This window comes from Schistocerca piceifrons, chromosome 1 (genome assembly GCF_021461385.2).
Source record: "Schistocerca piceifrons isolate TAMUIC-IGC-003096 chromosome 1, iqSchPice1.1, whole genome shotgun sequence".
Taxonomy (NCBI): Eukaryota; Metazoa; Arthropoda; class Insecta; order Orthoptera; family Acrididae; genus Schistocerca; species Schistocerca piceifrons.
The window spans coordinates 679,853,005-679,869,898 of NC_060138.1; the positions used below are offsets into that span (position 1 = coordinate 679,853,005).

General features: G+C 43.2%; 1 protein-coding gene and 1 long non-coding RNA gene across 2 annotated transcripts; one reads left to right on the forward strand and one right to left on the reverse strand.

The window, feature by feature from the left end:
* The first annotated feature begins 239 nt into the window (after positions 1–239).
* LOC124765777 (antifreeze protein Maxi-like) lies at positions 240–6,372 on the forward strand. The gene is made up of 3 exons (XM_047249140.1): positions 240–287; positions 5,889–6,191; positions 6,238–6,372. Exons 1-3 carry the CDS (start codon positions 240–242, stop codon positions 6,370–6,372), a joined length of 486 nt encoding a protein of 161 aa, XP_047105096.1.
* A 77-nt stretch (positions 6,373–6,449) lies between these two features.
* Positions 6,450–13,591, reverse strand: LOC124795596. Its single transcript, XR_007016722.1, has 3 exons — positions 13,530–13,591; positions 9,591–9,705; positions 6,450–6,529 (listed from the first exon to the last, which is right to left on the reverse strand). It is a non-coding gene; the product is annotated as an uncharacterized LOC124795596 (long non-coding RNA).
* Between the last annotated feature and the right edge of the window lie 3,303 nt (positions 13,592–16,894).

A 16,894-nucleotide genomic window follows, 5' to 3' on the forward strand; every position in this document is an offset into this window, starting at 1 on the left:
TAAGCATTTGAAAGGTCTGTGTGAAAGCTATGTCAAGTTCGTAGCACAATTTCAAGCACACAGATTGTTCTTCAACTCCTTCATTGCACTAATCCGACGAGCAGGCTATACAAGTGCTTACTTCAGCGGCTGTGGTTCGCTTGCTAATTGTCAGAGCTACACGAGGCAAATGGCAGTTTGTTGTCTAAGGCGCGATATTTCAAAAGTTCGATTTCTTTTGAACACACCTCGTATGTGCAATGTCTCACCACTGTGTCATCTCGTTCGGTGACATAGAAGCAGTTAAGGTGAGTTTATCCTATAGTTGTAGGAAGACGTGGTATTTTCATATAACACTGAGAAGCTTATTGTCCGATGTGTTTTGTTACACACATATGATCTCCTGATGAAGTTAAGTCGATGGTAATCCGTGTGATCTGTATGTAGAGTGCTACAAAAAAACACTGCACACGTAGCACAGCAATTTATTCAGGTAACTAATCCTGAAACCCTGTATCCAGAACGATTTCTCGTGTATGCCAGATGATATTGTGTTCCTTGTCAAGCCTCCACCTGCCTCAAATTACCTTCCTGGAAAGGTTTGTATGTGTAGTAGTCCGTCAGATTAGTATGCTTATGCTTTGTATAGGTATGAAGTTAAGTCTCAAACCACACGTAAAAAGCTACCATTGTCGTTATATCAGGACTGTCACTATTCTGCGAATTCAGTAAGTTTTTTCGTGTTGGTGCATCAGATTGTGGAAACGGAAGTCTCTTGATGAGGTCCAGGTTCGTTCGAATTAGTTGTATCTGCCTTTGCTCCAAAGTTCTGAATTGTTATATCAATCAAGTATAGAAATCTCTTTTATGTAGAGATACGGAGCCGTGAGGGGATGGCGTCGACCACGCATAAAACTATCACAAGTAGTCATCCACACAGATTAACCAATGATATTTATTTATCGTAAGCTTTCTTCGTAAACCTGAATATTTGGTTGCAGGATCCATGTAACTAATGAGTTCAACTGTTAAAGCGTTCAAAGAATATCATATGAACCATCACTAATGTAATATTAATTTCGATGACAATGCCAGCGATACAATTTTACGCTCATATGGAAGCATGACTGTATCATTTTTAATTTAACGCTAAGACGTAAATGACGATTAAATGTCTTCCTACTCGATCAGTTAATGCAGTTTCACACAACCATCCGTAAGATGAGCGTACCTCGTACACACCCACACTTTAATCGCAAATTGATGATAGTAATTTTCCACAGGAAATGTAGATTGGCAATGGCAAGGAAAGCGTTTCTGAAGAAGAGAAATTTGTTAACATCGAGTATAGATTTAAGTGTCAGGAAGTCATTTCTGAAAGTATTTGTATGGAGTGTAGCCATGTATGGAAGTGAAACATGGACGATAAATAGTTTGGACAAGAAGAGAATAGAAGCCTTGCTACAGAAGAATGCTGAAGATTAGATGGGTAGATCACATAACTAATGAGGAAGTATTGAATAGGATTGGGGAGAAGAGAGGTTTGTGACACAACTTGACCAGAAGAAGGGATCGGTTGGTAGGACATGTTCTAAGGCATCAAGGGATCACCAATTTAGTATTGGAGGGCAGCGTGAAGGGTAAAAATCGTAGAGGGAGACCAAGAGATGAATACACTAAGCAGATTCAGAAGGATGTAGATTGCAGTAGGTACTGGGAGATGAAAAGCTTGCACAGGATAGAGCAGCATGGAGAGCTGCATCAAACCAGTCTTAGGACTGAAGACCACAACACAAACAACAACGTAAATAACGTATAAATATTGACGATTAAATGTCTTCCTACTCGATCAGTTAATGCAGTTTCACACTACCATTCGTAAGATGAGCGTACCTCGTACACACCCACACTTTAATCGCAAATTGATGACAGTAATTTTCCACAGGAAAAAATGCTTCAATTAAGATGAAGAATGTTTTCCTATGTACGTATTATCCCAGCAACCACAAACTGCTCACCGCAACTGATTTCCGCAACGAAGATAAACAGTTTGAGTAACCTTTCTGGAGCAGCTGACCCCAAATGATTGGTTCTCGTTGCCAGTGGTAATTGTAGCGGCGCTCGGAAAGCACGCATCTGGATTTATAATTGCCACTGGGCGATGTGGGGCTGTGAGTAACAGGGGCAGGGCGGTACGTTTCGCCAGATGCGTGCTTGCTCCCGCCCGAAGCGCCCACCGAGAGCGGCAAAGCGTTCGGAGCATGCTGCACGCTATACAGCAGGCGGCCTTGGCATTTGCAGAGCTGACGAGGAAGACCACATGCTGGCTTCGGAGGGCGGGGTGCAGCGCCACACCTATCCGCCTGTGCTTTCGCCAGGGGCGAGCAGAAGTGCACACCGCACACACGTTTGCCTACTGTCTCGTTTATAACTTCTAAAACAGCGGCAAGGTTCATCTACATATACACCTTACGGTGTGTGGTGGAGGATACCTATGGTATCATTATCATTTCACCCTTCCGTGTTCCATTCAAGAATGGTGCTTAGGGTCGGTCGATAAGCCTCTGTATGACCTCTAATTTTTTCTGATTTTCTCGTCGAGGTCATTTCGCGAGACTTACGTGGGAAGATGCAATATGATACTTCTTCCAATGCACAGTCTCCATCTCGGTGATATACAGCACCTCTCTTGTACCAATTTCCTCTGGAAGTTGCTGAGCATCTCCGTAATATTCTTGCACTTACTGAAAGATCCCGTAACGAAACGTGCCGCTCCTTGTTGAATCTTCTCTGTCTCTTCTATTAATCAAATCTGTTAAGGCTCACAGACTGGTGAGTGGTATTCAAGAATTGGTCTTAAAAGGTGTTTTGTAAGCCACTACTCACAGGGTGAACTACATTTCTCTAATTTGTTTCCAATTAAGTTTAGCTCTCCCTCTGCTTTGCTATAACTAGTCTTAAGTTCTTAAGTGGCCATTCCACTTTAGGTCCCTCTGGATGCTTACACCAGAGGTTTCTTACGGCAGCTACTGTTTCCAGTGACTTACAGCATAGCTTAATCTAACAGCAGTGGATCTCTACTCCTATTTAAGCGCGATATCTTACATTAAATTACGTTTGGGTCAACAACCAGCACCTGTACCAATCATCGATTTTTTGCAGGTCTTGCTGCTTTTCCATACACACTTCTGGCGTTGCAACCTTCCTATAGACCACACTGTTGTCTGTGAACGGCCTCTTAGAGCTTCCGAAGTTATAAGCTACATCACTTGTATGAATTGTAAAACTCCTTTGATTTATTCCCGAAAATTTCGGTCCATCGCTTACTAGGAGGTCTAAGGTATTGCCCTCAGAATTCGGCTCTCTATCAGTTCAAAGTAGTTGTTCAGATGAGAGATGCAGAAGCATCCAATGAGAATCCATGTCCCTGACACCAGTTTTAATAGAGTGAATAAACACGTGAACTGTTGTAAAATCAGTCCTATATCTCACGTTGTCTAATTCCTGCCTGAAATAATAGACAGATAAATGGATATAAAATTTAAAGACATACTGCGTGAGGACGACTGGATTCAGAAGAAGTACAGATCAGCCATTGTGAGTGAATATTTACTAACAGATGAAAGAGTGAAGGTAAATCAAGATGCACAAACAGAACTTGTGGACCCAGAGGTAGCCTTGGCAACGTAAAGTATGATGACATACAATATGCTAGAAACACTGAGAAATTGGGGAAAGTAATGCAGTACCGAATGATTAATACGATGTGCAAGTTGGAATAAAAAAAATTGTGAAGTAAAGAAATAGAAGTTCCCGTTGATAAGGTAATGAAAGGACGTTGCATACCACTGCTATTGCTCTCAGACAGGATAAAGGTATGTGTGTAACGAACAGGAACGACAATTTTTCTCATACATCCGAAAACAATCATGAACTGAAACAGCTGCTTTTTCAGCAGATAATAAGGTTTAAAGGTAAACAAAGCAGTTGTGAAACTGAGGGAGATTAGTTGCAAAGAAAATAGCACATTATTACAGTTAAAGAAGGTATAGTAAAAGAAAAAGTGTAATAATTATTACACAAGATGCTCATGAGAAAAGAAACATCAGAAATATATTAATGTACTAGGGAAAAATCATGCAGAAGCAGCTGTATTGGCGTACAGTACATTAAACAGAGGAAGGCGTTTGTAAAAGAGTACCTCAGGAACACAGTATTGTATGCAAGTGAAACAGGATCATAGGAAAACCGGTAAGAGGTAAGTTACAACATTTCAATGTGACGCTATACCAGAAGTAGAAAATCTGTGGAGCAAACCCTTGACAGGGCTATTGCCCCGCTGCAGGTAGAGTACAGCCTTTCTCGCAGCAGCGTTAGGAGGGAGAGGATAGTGGGCAGGACCTTTGCCCCAGTCGCCTTTTACCACTAGGAAAGACCCCCATTACTCAATTGGGGGCGCCGCGGAAGCAATGAAAGGAAGAAAACTCTCCATCCATACCTGGTATTTAACATGGGGCCCCCGGATGTGGAATCTAGTGCATACCAGATAGACCACCACAGGCACAATGCTGTTTTATGTTCCTGAAAATTACGTGGAAGGATTTGGCACAACATAAAAATGGTGGAATTTATGATTGCAACCACAAGAAGGAGTAGGTTAGTGAGGAACATGGAGGGGCATATGAGAATGGTTAATTTCTGACCCGTATCAACAGTACTGACAGAATTTTATAGAGGAAAGGTTGGGAAATGTATTATATGATAGAGATTAAAAGAAACAGAGAGAGAGAGAGAGAGAGAGAGAGAGAGAGAGAGAGAGAGAGAGAGATGGAGGGAGAGAGAGACAGAGATATTAAAGGAAATTACATTGCTTGAGATTAAAATTTTGAAGCATTGCTCCGTCGACTATTTTCTTAAATCTCCATTCTGCAAAGTCCAACAAATATTTCAAACAATGGAAAACATGGATTATGTCGTCACTGGTCTAATACAATTCATTTGAAGTACGCTTGTCTAAATATATGAAGCAGCCATATTAATTTTCAGAAGGTTCACACTTTGCAAAAATATTTTTTTTATTATTTATTTTTGCTTATTCCTTAGTGTGAACAGCAACAACAGTGAGAAACTTCTTTGTTGCCTTGCCAAACAAATTCGCTTGTGTCTGTTCTCTGTTGAAAGGTTTTCTCCATCGGTAATCTTCAAATCCAATAAGTATCATGAGATATAATACTGTGCACACACAAGTCATCTGTTGTAATAATTGATTGACTATAATAGGACATGAGTACAAGTATTGGGGCATTCAACTTATTGGATACAAGGATTACCAGTTACTTTCGAAAGCAGTCAGTAGCTAATAGGTAAAGATTGGATCAGACACTTGTTTAAAACGTTTACCAATGGTGTACTCCATTTTTCTAGGACTCTAAGGATTGTCAAGCAAACTGGAAGTTATGTAAACAACCGGTTCACGTTATTGAAATGACGGAACATACGTAACACGTATTCCATGGAGTTTCCGGATTTCAGCCGAATGATGACACCTTGCCACGTTATTTTGGCTGGCAGCCATTCAGGCATCTTCAGATGAATTGGTTTTTACAATGTAGATTGCTGGTGCACGTCTCTAACTTCATGCCAAAAATTGGCCCAGAGACACTTACGCATCCGCTACATGAGCGTCCTCTGTTGCATATTGAAACATATGTGCCTGTGTCTCCGCGCCAATTTTCGGTGTAGAGACGTGCAGTAGCAGTCTACAGCGCAGAACATTCCCCTGAAGATGGTTGAACGGTTATCAGTCGAAACATCGTGGCAACGCTATCCGGCTGAAATCCCTAAACTTCGTGGAATACTCATTACGCCGAGGAAAGTTGGAGCATTTTAACTTAACACTTGCCTGCGAGGGCGGCTACGGCATTGGGAGCGACGGCAGCTCCGAGAGGTGCAGGGCCGGTGGGGACTCCGTCCTTAGTGACGACGGCGTTGAATCCGGCGCCGGGGGCGGCAGTGTACTGCACGGTGCGGACGCTGCCGTCGGGCTCGACCAGGCTGTAGCTGCCCTCCACCACGTCGCCGCTGCGGCTCTCCTGCTGCTGCTTGGCGTCGCCGGTCAGGGCGTCGCTGACGCTGTAGCTGAAGCTGTACTGCGGGTTGGGGTCGTAGTAGGCGTCGACGGCTTCGGCAGCGGGCAGGCCCAGGCGGCCCAGGCCGGCGTAGCGGGCGGCGGCCAGGCCGGCGTAACCGGGGGCGTAGGCGGCGGCTGCCGGCAAGCCGGTGGCGGCGGCCGGAAGACCGGCGGCTGCCAGTCTGGCGGCGGCAGCAGCGGCGGCGGCTCTGGCGGCGGGAGACAGCGCAGCGGCCGCGGCGGGCGCCAGGGCACCCGCGTAGCCGGGGGCGTAGGCGGCGGCGGGCAGACCGGCGGCGGCTGCGGCAGGGAGCCCGGCGGCGGCCAGCCTGGCTGCGGCGGCGGCTGCGGCGGCTCTGGCGGCGGGCGACAGCGCTGCGGCCGCGGCCGGCCCCAGGGTGCCCGCGTACCCGGGCAGGCCTGCGAACAGCCGAGGTCAGCTATCAAAGGTACTGCTCGCGCCTCCAGTAATCTGTGCTTGCCTGCGGCGATCGCGCATCTCAAACATCTCTGGATCCCTAAATCACTCTTCCTCGATCGAACTGTGAAATGGCGTGCTGTACGGCGTAGGGCGATACAGAAAATAACCAAAAGCTGTCCTCAGGGGTCAATATGTGGACCTGAATTCCGAATTGACTTTCACGCTTGTACCTAGCAGATAAAGTAATACGGAAGGCATGATACTTCCTGACAGATTAAAACTGTGTGTCGGACCGAGACTCGAACTCGGGACCTTTGCCTTTCGCGGGCAAGTGCTCTACCATCTAAGCTATCCAAGCCCGATTGACGCTCCGTCCTCACAACTTTACTTCTGCCAGTACCTCGTGTCCTACCTTCCAAACTATACAGATACTCTCCTGCGAACCTTGCAGAACTAGCAGTACTGAAAGAAAGGATATTGCGGAGACATGGCTTAGCCACAGTCTGGGGGGTGTTTCCTCATTTTGAATACAGAAGGCGTATCGCAATCCTGAGATCGTTCAATGTGGGGACACTTTAAACCTCTATAAGTTAATTAAAAGGCGAGTTATATGACACTGAAGTTATAAATAACTTTGGGGCGGACTCCTAAAATTATGGTAATAGAAAGAGACTGAGAAATCAACAAAGTTCGAAAGAGAGAGAGAGAGAGAGAGAGACAAGAGAGAGAGAGAGAGACAGAGAGAGAGAAAGCAAAGGAAAATACATAGCTCTAACTTACAATTTTGACGCTTTGCGACTCCTAGCACAACTTTCTTAAATCTCCTGTTACAAAGGATGGGTAAGGAGGTGTATTTTTGCAGTAGGTCAGGACACGTGGGTATTAAGAGGAACGAAACGACGGATGTAGCAGCCAAGAAGGTATCTCGAAAATCCCAGTTCATTCAGTGTGCCATCCCCTTGGATGCTATCAGCTCGATGTCGAGGTGCAGAGTCATGCATCGATAGGAAGAAGAGTGAGTGGAAGTGAGAGAAAATATACGGCGTCCGGTGAAGTCTGCAACTCGACCATGGCGTACCTCTTTCCAGCCACGCAGACGGGATGAAGTCTTTCTCACATGTCTTCACATAGGACACAGGCCTCTCATGCACAGCTTCTTGCTCCAGTGAGAGTATTCGCCAATGTGTGGTGCTTGTGGCATACAGATCACTGTACATCACGTTCTACTACACTGTGTTTTGTATCCAGACAAGAGGACAGCAGCTCATCTGCCGTCCGATTTATCCACTGCTTTATTGACAATGACACGAATGTCGCACGTATTTTAAGTTTCTGTAAAGTGTCTGACTTATTCACTAAAATTTTAGGGTCTCGTTTTCAATATGTTATTAGGGTGGCTAGTTCATCTGTTAGAGTGGCTAGTTCATCTGTACATTTTTTGTAAGTGATCAGGCAGTCACATATTCCTGTGAATCTGTTGTACATTCCCTCTTGTCTTATTTGTGTTTCAACTGAGTTTTCCAACATAAGACCATTTTAATGCTACCTTACAGAATATGAGCTAATGTGACTGTGCGGGTGATCATGGATGAGACTGGGAGAGAGTGAGTGAAGTTTTATATCAGATTACTTCTTTCTTTTATCGCATTGCTTACTTTTAACCGCATTCGCTTCGACTAATTTTCGCGTGGGCGCTGATAACCTCGTCGTTGAGCGCCTCACGACAAGCATCACACACAACACCGCCTGTATTCAAGTACCTAACCATACTTCTATGTTTGGATTTAGTGGTTGGATGGCATAATGAATGTATCGCATAGAGTAGACAGATCCGTTGCCAACGATCTCACGTGGAATCTGTTGACTCCAGACCAAAGATGGAGGTCAGGGAGTACCGCGGACTTTCGGAGATCAACTAGCGTGTGTACAACAAATGAAATACACCCGCACAAAAAACTATGTATCTTTCACTTAAGGGTAGGTTTGCTGTTACTAATTATTAGGTTGCATGGCTTCTCAGTAAAAGGGATTCCGGTATCCAGGTAGCCAGGTTTGGATACCGACTCGTAAATAAATTTGTCGGCTCACCTAGCCACAGATTTACAAAAGGCCACCATGTATGCACAATAGTACGTGAAAGGAACTAATTTACTAAAATCGGACGAGTTCACGATACATTTGCAGATACCAAGTAAAGGCTAGAGCTGTATCACTTTCATCCATTTCAGGGAATAATTCATCTCATTATCGCTCATGGTTCCGACCCGCAATGTTTGTTTAAAATGCAGAAATGTCACTCAGGAATTTTCTTCAGTTGCTCCGTTGTCCAGGTTTATGGCTTCTGCACCACGTTTTCCTATTACGGCCATTTGCATCACTTATGAGTGGTTTTGGAATTCCAGCCCGACGTGCGATACCCTGCTTTGTGTTGTGGCGGTCACGAAGTTCGCAAATGCGGCAGTCAGTTCTGCAGTGTCTTTTTCAGCTGTCATCCACTTACTTTTTTTCACTGTCCTCTTCAATGACTGTCACGATCACTCAACACACTTTCGTCCGCCTTGTGACTTGGCGGATGAAGGTTTTCTACTTCTACTGTGTGCAGTTTAGCTCTGCGGTACAGAGCTTCTTTAATCACGAAACTGTTTGTCTACCTTGATTACGGAAGGACCCACCATAACAGCACCAACAATTAGCCCATGTTCCAAATCAAGCAGCTCCGACATAATGCGCTCATATCTACACAAAACAGTGTCCCAACACGACTCATACTTGCGCCGTATTGCAGACATTGCACAGGTGCCGCTCGTGGCAAATTCAACAACTCAACCTGCAGACTTGGTTAGCATTTGCATTTATGTTCAAGCATGAATTTCTTGCTGTCTTTCCATGTTTTTGTCCAACCCTTGTACATTAATGACTTAAGCCATACGAGCACACATATCTATTCGCAGTATAAAAACGGGCGACTTCTGCCAACAATGCAGTATCAAGCGGTATTGTTTTAAGCACTGCCACTGTGTGAGCAGAGAGATGCTGACGTTCGACGGTACGAGGACTCACCTGCTAGACCTGCTGCCCCGTAGCCCCGCAGCGCTGGCGCCGCCGAGTAGGAGACGGCGGGCGCGCCCAGGTAGCCGGCGCTGGCTGCGCCCAGCAACGCGCACAAGAGCACAACCTGCAGGCACACACAAGCGTCACAGTTCACTGTCCACAGTCACCAGGCGGGTGATTCCTCGACACGTTCAGGCCGGCGTGTACCACCGGTGGCTCAGTCTATATCCTTCCATCGCACGGGGCTTATCACCAGTGGCTCACGCTCCACTCTAACAATTATACTACCAGCAGTACTCTAACGTATGATGTATTGCCTATCAGCAAGGCGCAACGAACAGCTGAACAAATGAGGTACCACACAATTTGTGACTAATTTAGCGTAAAATTATTTTATCTGATCTCTAGTTGTTTTTAAGGAATAGACTTATGCCGCTTTCGAAACAAAAGGTCAGTATTTTATAATAGTAGTCTAGGACATTCGAATAGAACCGCCACCCCGCGGCGAGGAACAGGAAAAGCGGCACCGCCATATGAAGGAAAGCATGAATAGCGCACCTCCCCGCAGCGCGAAATATAATCGTCAGTGTCGGTGTGAACGTCTTAAACAAGTCCACGACCGGTTTCATTGCCCATAGATCATATTCTACCACCGGACCGGCGAGGTGGCGCAGTACTTGACACGCAGGACAAGCGTTCAGGACGACGATTGTTTGCATCCCCTTTCGCTGTCCGTTGCGATAAAAAATAGTCTGCGGTCACTGCAATGACTTCGTGCCTTAGCTTGCCAATTGAACAAATAGTCTGAGGATTCAAAATAGGAATTAGCAAAGAAGAGAAGTAACACAATGAATATCCACCTCTGCAGCAGAATCTGCGCTATTTCCAAACTCCCTGGTAGATTAAAACTCCGTCTACGACCGGAAAGCGCTCGTGAAGCCTTACGAGAAAGCGCCGTGAATCGGCGTAAAATTTTAGTCTCCAGGAACTTATTGAAAATATTTTGAGCCCTACTTGAAGTTTTCAGTTTGGTAGGTTAGGAAGAATTGGCCGGAAACGTAAACAATGTAATGAGATGAACCAAGATTCTCCAAAATGCGAGTTCTAGCCTATGCCGTTGCTCGGTACAAACACGACAAGGTTCTCTTTATGGTAGCCTAGCAAAATCGAGGGTATTACATAGCACACCAAGCAAGTGACGGTGATGGGATAATAGTAGAAGTACGAGACTAGTGTTAGCAGGTAAGGGAATTTAAATGTGCTCATCACCAAACCGACTTCAGTTTGCAGAGTTTTACTTCGAGGTAAATGCTAGAAAGTTTACTACAATTAACCCAGCCTTCTCCAACTCAGCGTGCGCTACATATGCCATTCCCTGATGTCGCTAGGCTAGTAATTACTGACCTTCCTTCTTTCTTTAACACAGTAAAAAGAAGAAACCGAGAAATACGTTTTAGGTAACACTGAAGATTCTTTCCTGATAAATGCTCGGTCAATAGGAAAAATGGGAGTGTGCTGAAATAACAAAGTTTATTATTTTTTGCGGTACGTCTTCGAAAACGTAGCAAATGAGTAAGGCAACATGACAGAAAGGACAGAATGGAAATTCACTTAAGAGACTGCGTATCTTTGTCATTTACTTCTCAGTCGGAGTGCTATGTTAACATTATTGCTTTTCCTGATGATACACATTTGTTATAAAGAGGACCATTGCTTAAATGTTTGCTTATTAACATTGATTTACGTCAAACACAATGACAATTGTTTAACAAGCAAAGTAAGATGATTTCGTATTAAGAAGACGTGAGATGACCTTTCTTCGACTTCCCTATGACATCTAAAGGAAAAACTATGATATTTTTCCTTCGTTTAGTACGTGTAACAAATTTTGTGGAACAACTAGCATGTGCGTTGTGAAAGAACAGAGAAAGCTGCGATGATAATAACTTGCGTGTAAAAATGAAAATAGGAGAAAAAGAAAGGGTTACTTGACGCTCTAAAGTTGCTGTGTGCTACGTAAATAGCTGTAAAAATTGTGATATTTGAACTCTAGCCCCAAAATTAAATTACAGTGATCTGTTTATATGAAAAATATTGCCGAAACCCGTCAATCTGACTGCAGCAGTCAATATGTAATTTAGGTCTCCTAAAGACAGTTATTATGTCTCATTTTTGCGAGATTGCAAAGGCAAACCAAAATTCACTTAGCGAAGATCCTCTAAGAATGCTTCCATAAAAAGCTAAGCAAGGATGTCAACAGACCACAGTTTGACTTTGTATAGTAATACTACTGCCTTCATATCATCCGAGAACCGGCTCAAAAAGCGAGGTATAAGGAGGTACTACTAAAAGGATTCATACATACAAAGCTTTCCAGAGAAGAAAGGCATCGTTAAATTCAAAAAAAATTAAAAATTAAAGAATAAACAAAAATACGTATGGACTCTTTTCTCGATAGTCCTCTTAAAACAGACTTTCGATACCGCTATGTTCTACTAGGCATGTTGGTCACGTCCTATTTTCTCCATGATGAGTTCAGAATGATTCAAATGTGATATCGACGGACCAGCAGTGTGCCTCTGAGAACTGATTAAACTGTGTTAGAGTCCCGATACAGGTTTCTTTTTATTGCCGCGCCTCGTCAGGTAGACTCTCGTGGATTAATTAATTTCATTAAGTACGTATGTACACTGAGTAATTACGGCGGCATGGGTAGTCTATCAAATACGTCAGATGATTCCGAACTGTTTTATGAGGTCTCAGGCAATTATGAAACTCCGACTGAACCCTGTGCGAATGTAAAAGATATTATTTAGAAAATACTTATTTGAGGAAACAGATGAAATAAACATTGAGACACCAGTCTTTCATCCATTTGTAGCGAAATTACAACCAACGTTCAACAAATATTATCAGTTATATGGAATAGAGAATGGGGAAAGAAAGGGAAGGAATATGTGCGATTTCGGCAACTTCCAGCAGCACAGGGCGTTGTGGTAATTCAGTGACGAAAGTCGAAAATTTGTGCCGGACCGGGACTCAAACCCGGATTTACCGCTTCTTATGAGCGGTTGCCTCAACCGCTTCGCCTTTCAACGTTCACCATTACAATACCACAATTCTCTGTGCGGCTGGAAGTCACGAATTTCCACTCATCCTTTCCCTTTCCTTCTCCATTCCCTGTATGTGAAGAGGAGCTAGACCCAGAAGTACATAGTTTCTGGAAGTGAAAATCTATGCCCATTGAAACATTCAGCCCTTTATTCACAAAAGCATATGATTTTGCGAGAGCTATGTGGAGTGCACGATACTCTGGTCGAAGTAGTAGTGGGCGAAAGTTTTCCTGAAGTTCCCATGATCACAATTATTTTTCCATCTCTGAGTAATGATAAGAACAAGATTAGTGATGTAATATTTTTCAACATTTAAATTTGTGCTTATTTGCAAATCAACTGCGACCCTGTACCTAGAAAAGTAGACATATATATTTTTGTTACAATTACATAACGTGTTCGATAATATGATAACAGTAAAGTATTAAGAGTTCAAAGTTACGTTAGCTGCTGGACGCATATGGAGCATTGTATTTCTGAAAAGCGATCTGTTTGTAGGGTTCTTGAAATGGCTTTATGAAATATCCCATAATATGGGAAAAATGTGTAAATCGAGCTCCCTTAGGCATACTGTATTTTATATGTCCAATGACAAGAGTAGTTTAGCTTATTCTGAATTTTATCCATAAATAAAGGAACTCTGTCCTAGAAGCAATGTGCCCAATTTCAGTAAAGATTCACGAAACGTTATTTCGCCCATAGGAAAAGCTACGAAGTAGAAGTTTCTAGTATAGGCAATCTAAGCCTGTCAAAGCCCAAAAAGGAGATCCAGACCCCAGCGATAACCACGTGGGCTGCCGATGCAGCCAGCCAGCCAGCAGTGGCAGGCACTCACCTGGAATGCCATGGCGTGTATCTGCTGTGATGGGTGGAGCGGTGCGACTGATGCCGACTGCCCGTCGGCGCCTGCTTATATACTCCAGATGCGCCGGCCCCCACCCGACGCCTCGCCGTCTGTTCTTCACGGAGCGATCTTTAAAATACATCCTTGCCTTGTAAAGCAAGTGCTGTGACGCAACCACGGAGGCTAATATCTAGGTCGTGGCATCTGCCACACCTCTAAATCTCGACGAACCGATGGGTAATTGGCTCCACTTTTTTCCCGTTCCACGTAATTGTGCCGATGTGAACAATGAAAATCGTTCTACCATCGGGTGCGGATTTTTAACGAAAATGTTGGTTTCGCTGCTTTATTCCGGGACATGGGACAGGAGGAACTTTGTAGATAAGGGTCAAAAGCTCAAAGGCGGTGATGCAACGTAGTATGCTTGATGACCTGCAATTAGAAAGATGCACCAACTGCTGCAGGGTTGAATCCAGCGTACGTTACCTGAAGGGAAAGCAACACGTTACAGGGTTCGTGTCTGCCCACTTTATCAATGCTGAGCTGCAACACGAGTTAGCAGGTTAGCCATTTGTAATTGTCTTATAATGAACTAGAATCTGTCGCAGCGAAAGAGGACGTACTTTTTCACATAACGCAGATCATCACTGAATAACAAAGCAAGCAACAGTTCACGTGAATTAATGAACACAAGGAAACAATAGAAAACTACAAGCACAGTTTTTGGTATTCGCCGAGTTCCAAGACAAAGTTCTCTCATTTTGGGACTTACAGAGCAAGATTAATTCATTCCCGTCACAGCTACTACAAATCAACTAGAATCTATCGCAACGAAGTAGTGACGTGCGTTTTTTTTTTTTTTTTTCAAGGGAAAGAACAGTGTAATCTATCCTCATTGAATAACAAAGCAAATAAGAGTTTACGCGAACTGAACAAGAGGAAACAATAAGAAAACTATAAGCGCAGTGTCTGTCATTTACCGAGTTGTAAGATAAAGTTCTCCTCTTATTTTGTGACTTTAAAAGTTCTCCTCTCATTTTGTGACTTGAAAAGTTCTCCTCTCATTTTGTGACTTGAAAAGTTCTCCTCTCATTTTGTGACTTGAAAAGTTCTCCTCTCATTTTGTGACTTGAAAAGTTCTCCTCTCATTTTGTGACTTGAAAAGTTCTCCTTTCGTTTTGTGACTTGAAAAGTTCTCCTCTCGTTTTGTGACTTGAAAAGTTCTCCTCTCGTTTTGTGACTTCTAGAGCATGGTTAACTCATTCGCGTCGCAGCTGATACAAATGAACTAGAATCTGTCGCAACGGATTAGTAATGGGTGTTATTTATCATGAGAAAAAATGAAGTATGTAATCACAGATCCTCACTAAATAACGAAGTAGACAAGAGTATCTTTACATGAACTAGTGAACAAAACGAAACAATAAGAAAACTATAAGCGTGGTGTTTGGCATGTATCGAATCGTAAGACACAGGTCTCCTCTCATTTTGTGGATTTAGTGCACGTTTAAATCGTTCCCGTCACAGCTATTACAGATGTTACTGGCAAATAGCATCATTACGCTTATAAAAATCCGATGTTCTTCTTCTTTTTAATGTTACGATTTTGACCGAACGCACTGATCCTGTACCAGCGTCTTGGCCTCGAACGTGCCTCGGATTTTCCTGAAACGTTGTAAAGCAGGTTTTGGAATTTTCAGAACTGTTTTTGTTTAAGTTCGCAGGCTTTTTGTTACTGACAGCGTACCGGCTTATCCGTAGTATTGTTGATTTTGAGGCTCCGATGAAATTTGTTAGTCATCCCAAGAACTTAATTTTCTTAAGCTCTATCAATCCTGTGATTTAGCATTCAGATCGACTCAACAACAGTGGTATTGTTGTCCTCTTTTAGACTTACATCTGGCTCGTTTTCGTCATTTCCTCTTGCGATCACGTTCCGTATAACCTGGTAAGTATTATTTTACTGATTATGTCTTCGACATAAACATAGTCGAGGTACTGGAAAGAAGAAGGTGTGTCATATTTGCTGCAACGATTTTTTTTCGATGACGATCTGTGGCTAAGCTAGACATTTGGACATTAGCGCCAGTATTGTACGTCCAGTGCATGAAATGTTTCAGTTGTAAGTGGACTGGCCTGATCTACGTGATGAAACACGAGATCTGCTGTACTTCGAAAATGAATAACCGAACTGAAAGAATAGAACACGGATTGTCAGTAACTATACACGGTGGCGGTGGGCGGGTAACAATACGAGTAAGACACTTCACGAAAAATACACTATCTGACAAAAAAGTAAAGCAGAATATACTGTCGAATGTCAGTGTACCTTCGTACTCATAAACAGCATCGGCGGGTAGGTAAATGATTGGAGGTGCAATTAACTGTGACAGAACGGTTACCACAATGCGGTAGTGTTGTTCCTATTTAGTGCTGTTACCAGGCCTGCTAACGTACATAAAGTGTATGAACTGTGAATAACGTCACTGTCAAAGACACGGAGTCGCCACGTACAGTCAAACATCAGGGTAACTTTTTACCAGTCAGGATATGTTTGCACCACTTACAACTTTTGTTTCAAATGGCTGCTGCTCTACCTTCCTGCACTGTTTCGTACTCAAAGTAAAAGTTTTATCACCCCTGTGATTTTTAGCTATTATTTCAGTTGTCTTCACATCTTCCCACAAGCTCTTAGCCTTGTAATTATCCTTTAATCGCGTTGTCTGTGAAAAAAGCTTCTGGTGGCAGTGATTTAAATTGAACGATGCCAGGTCGATACAAATATCTTGATATTTCAAAATAAACCTGCAGTACTGCACCACCACTCTTCTTTTTTACTTCCTATTAACACCTGATTTCTTTCTGGCATGATCCAAATTTACCGAGAGAATTAGATGCAGGAAAAATCCTTTGTTTTTTAAGACTGGCCTAAAGTTATCCTGAATGACAGTGTAACTTTGTACCAGCATTAAAAGTGAAATTTTTTCTAATAAGTCTCCAGTATTTTCAAAAAAATAGTGAAAAGTGGTACAAATCTATCCCAGTTGAATGTACACGTGTGAGACAGCATTATCAGCACATGACAGAGTTTGGAAGGGGTCCCATTGTGGATCTCCATTTGCAATATTCAGATTTGTGATTCTTATAAGAGTCATATCAAGTGCTGAGAATGTCGATCTCGTGCATTGATACATACCACAACGCGATTTCGGGAAGACAGTGTAGTACGTTGAATTCCATCTGGACTTGTCGCGCATAGGCCTGTATTATGTGGCATCGGGAGCTATCGGTGATTCCTTATACGTCTCTTGATTTTAATTATCGCCATCGGTGACAGTCCATAGATGATAATTCTG

What these genes read in the sequence shown, in the direction of transcription:
- LOC124765777 (XM_047249140.1), top strand. Translation starts at nt 240, where the DNA reads ATGTCTCACCACTGTGTCATCTCGTTCGGTGACATAGAAGCAGTTAAG. An exon ending in GTGACATAGAAGCAGTTAAG is followed by an intron (nt 288 to 5,888) that starts GTGAGTTTATCC and finishes CTTGCCTGCGAG; the next exon opens with GGCGGCTACGGCATTGGGAG. An exon ending in GGCAGGCCCAGGCGGCCCAG is followed by an intron (nt 6,192 to 6,237) that starts GCCGGCGTAGCG and finishes CCGGGGGCGTAG; the next exon opens with GCGGCGGCTGCCGGCAAGCC.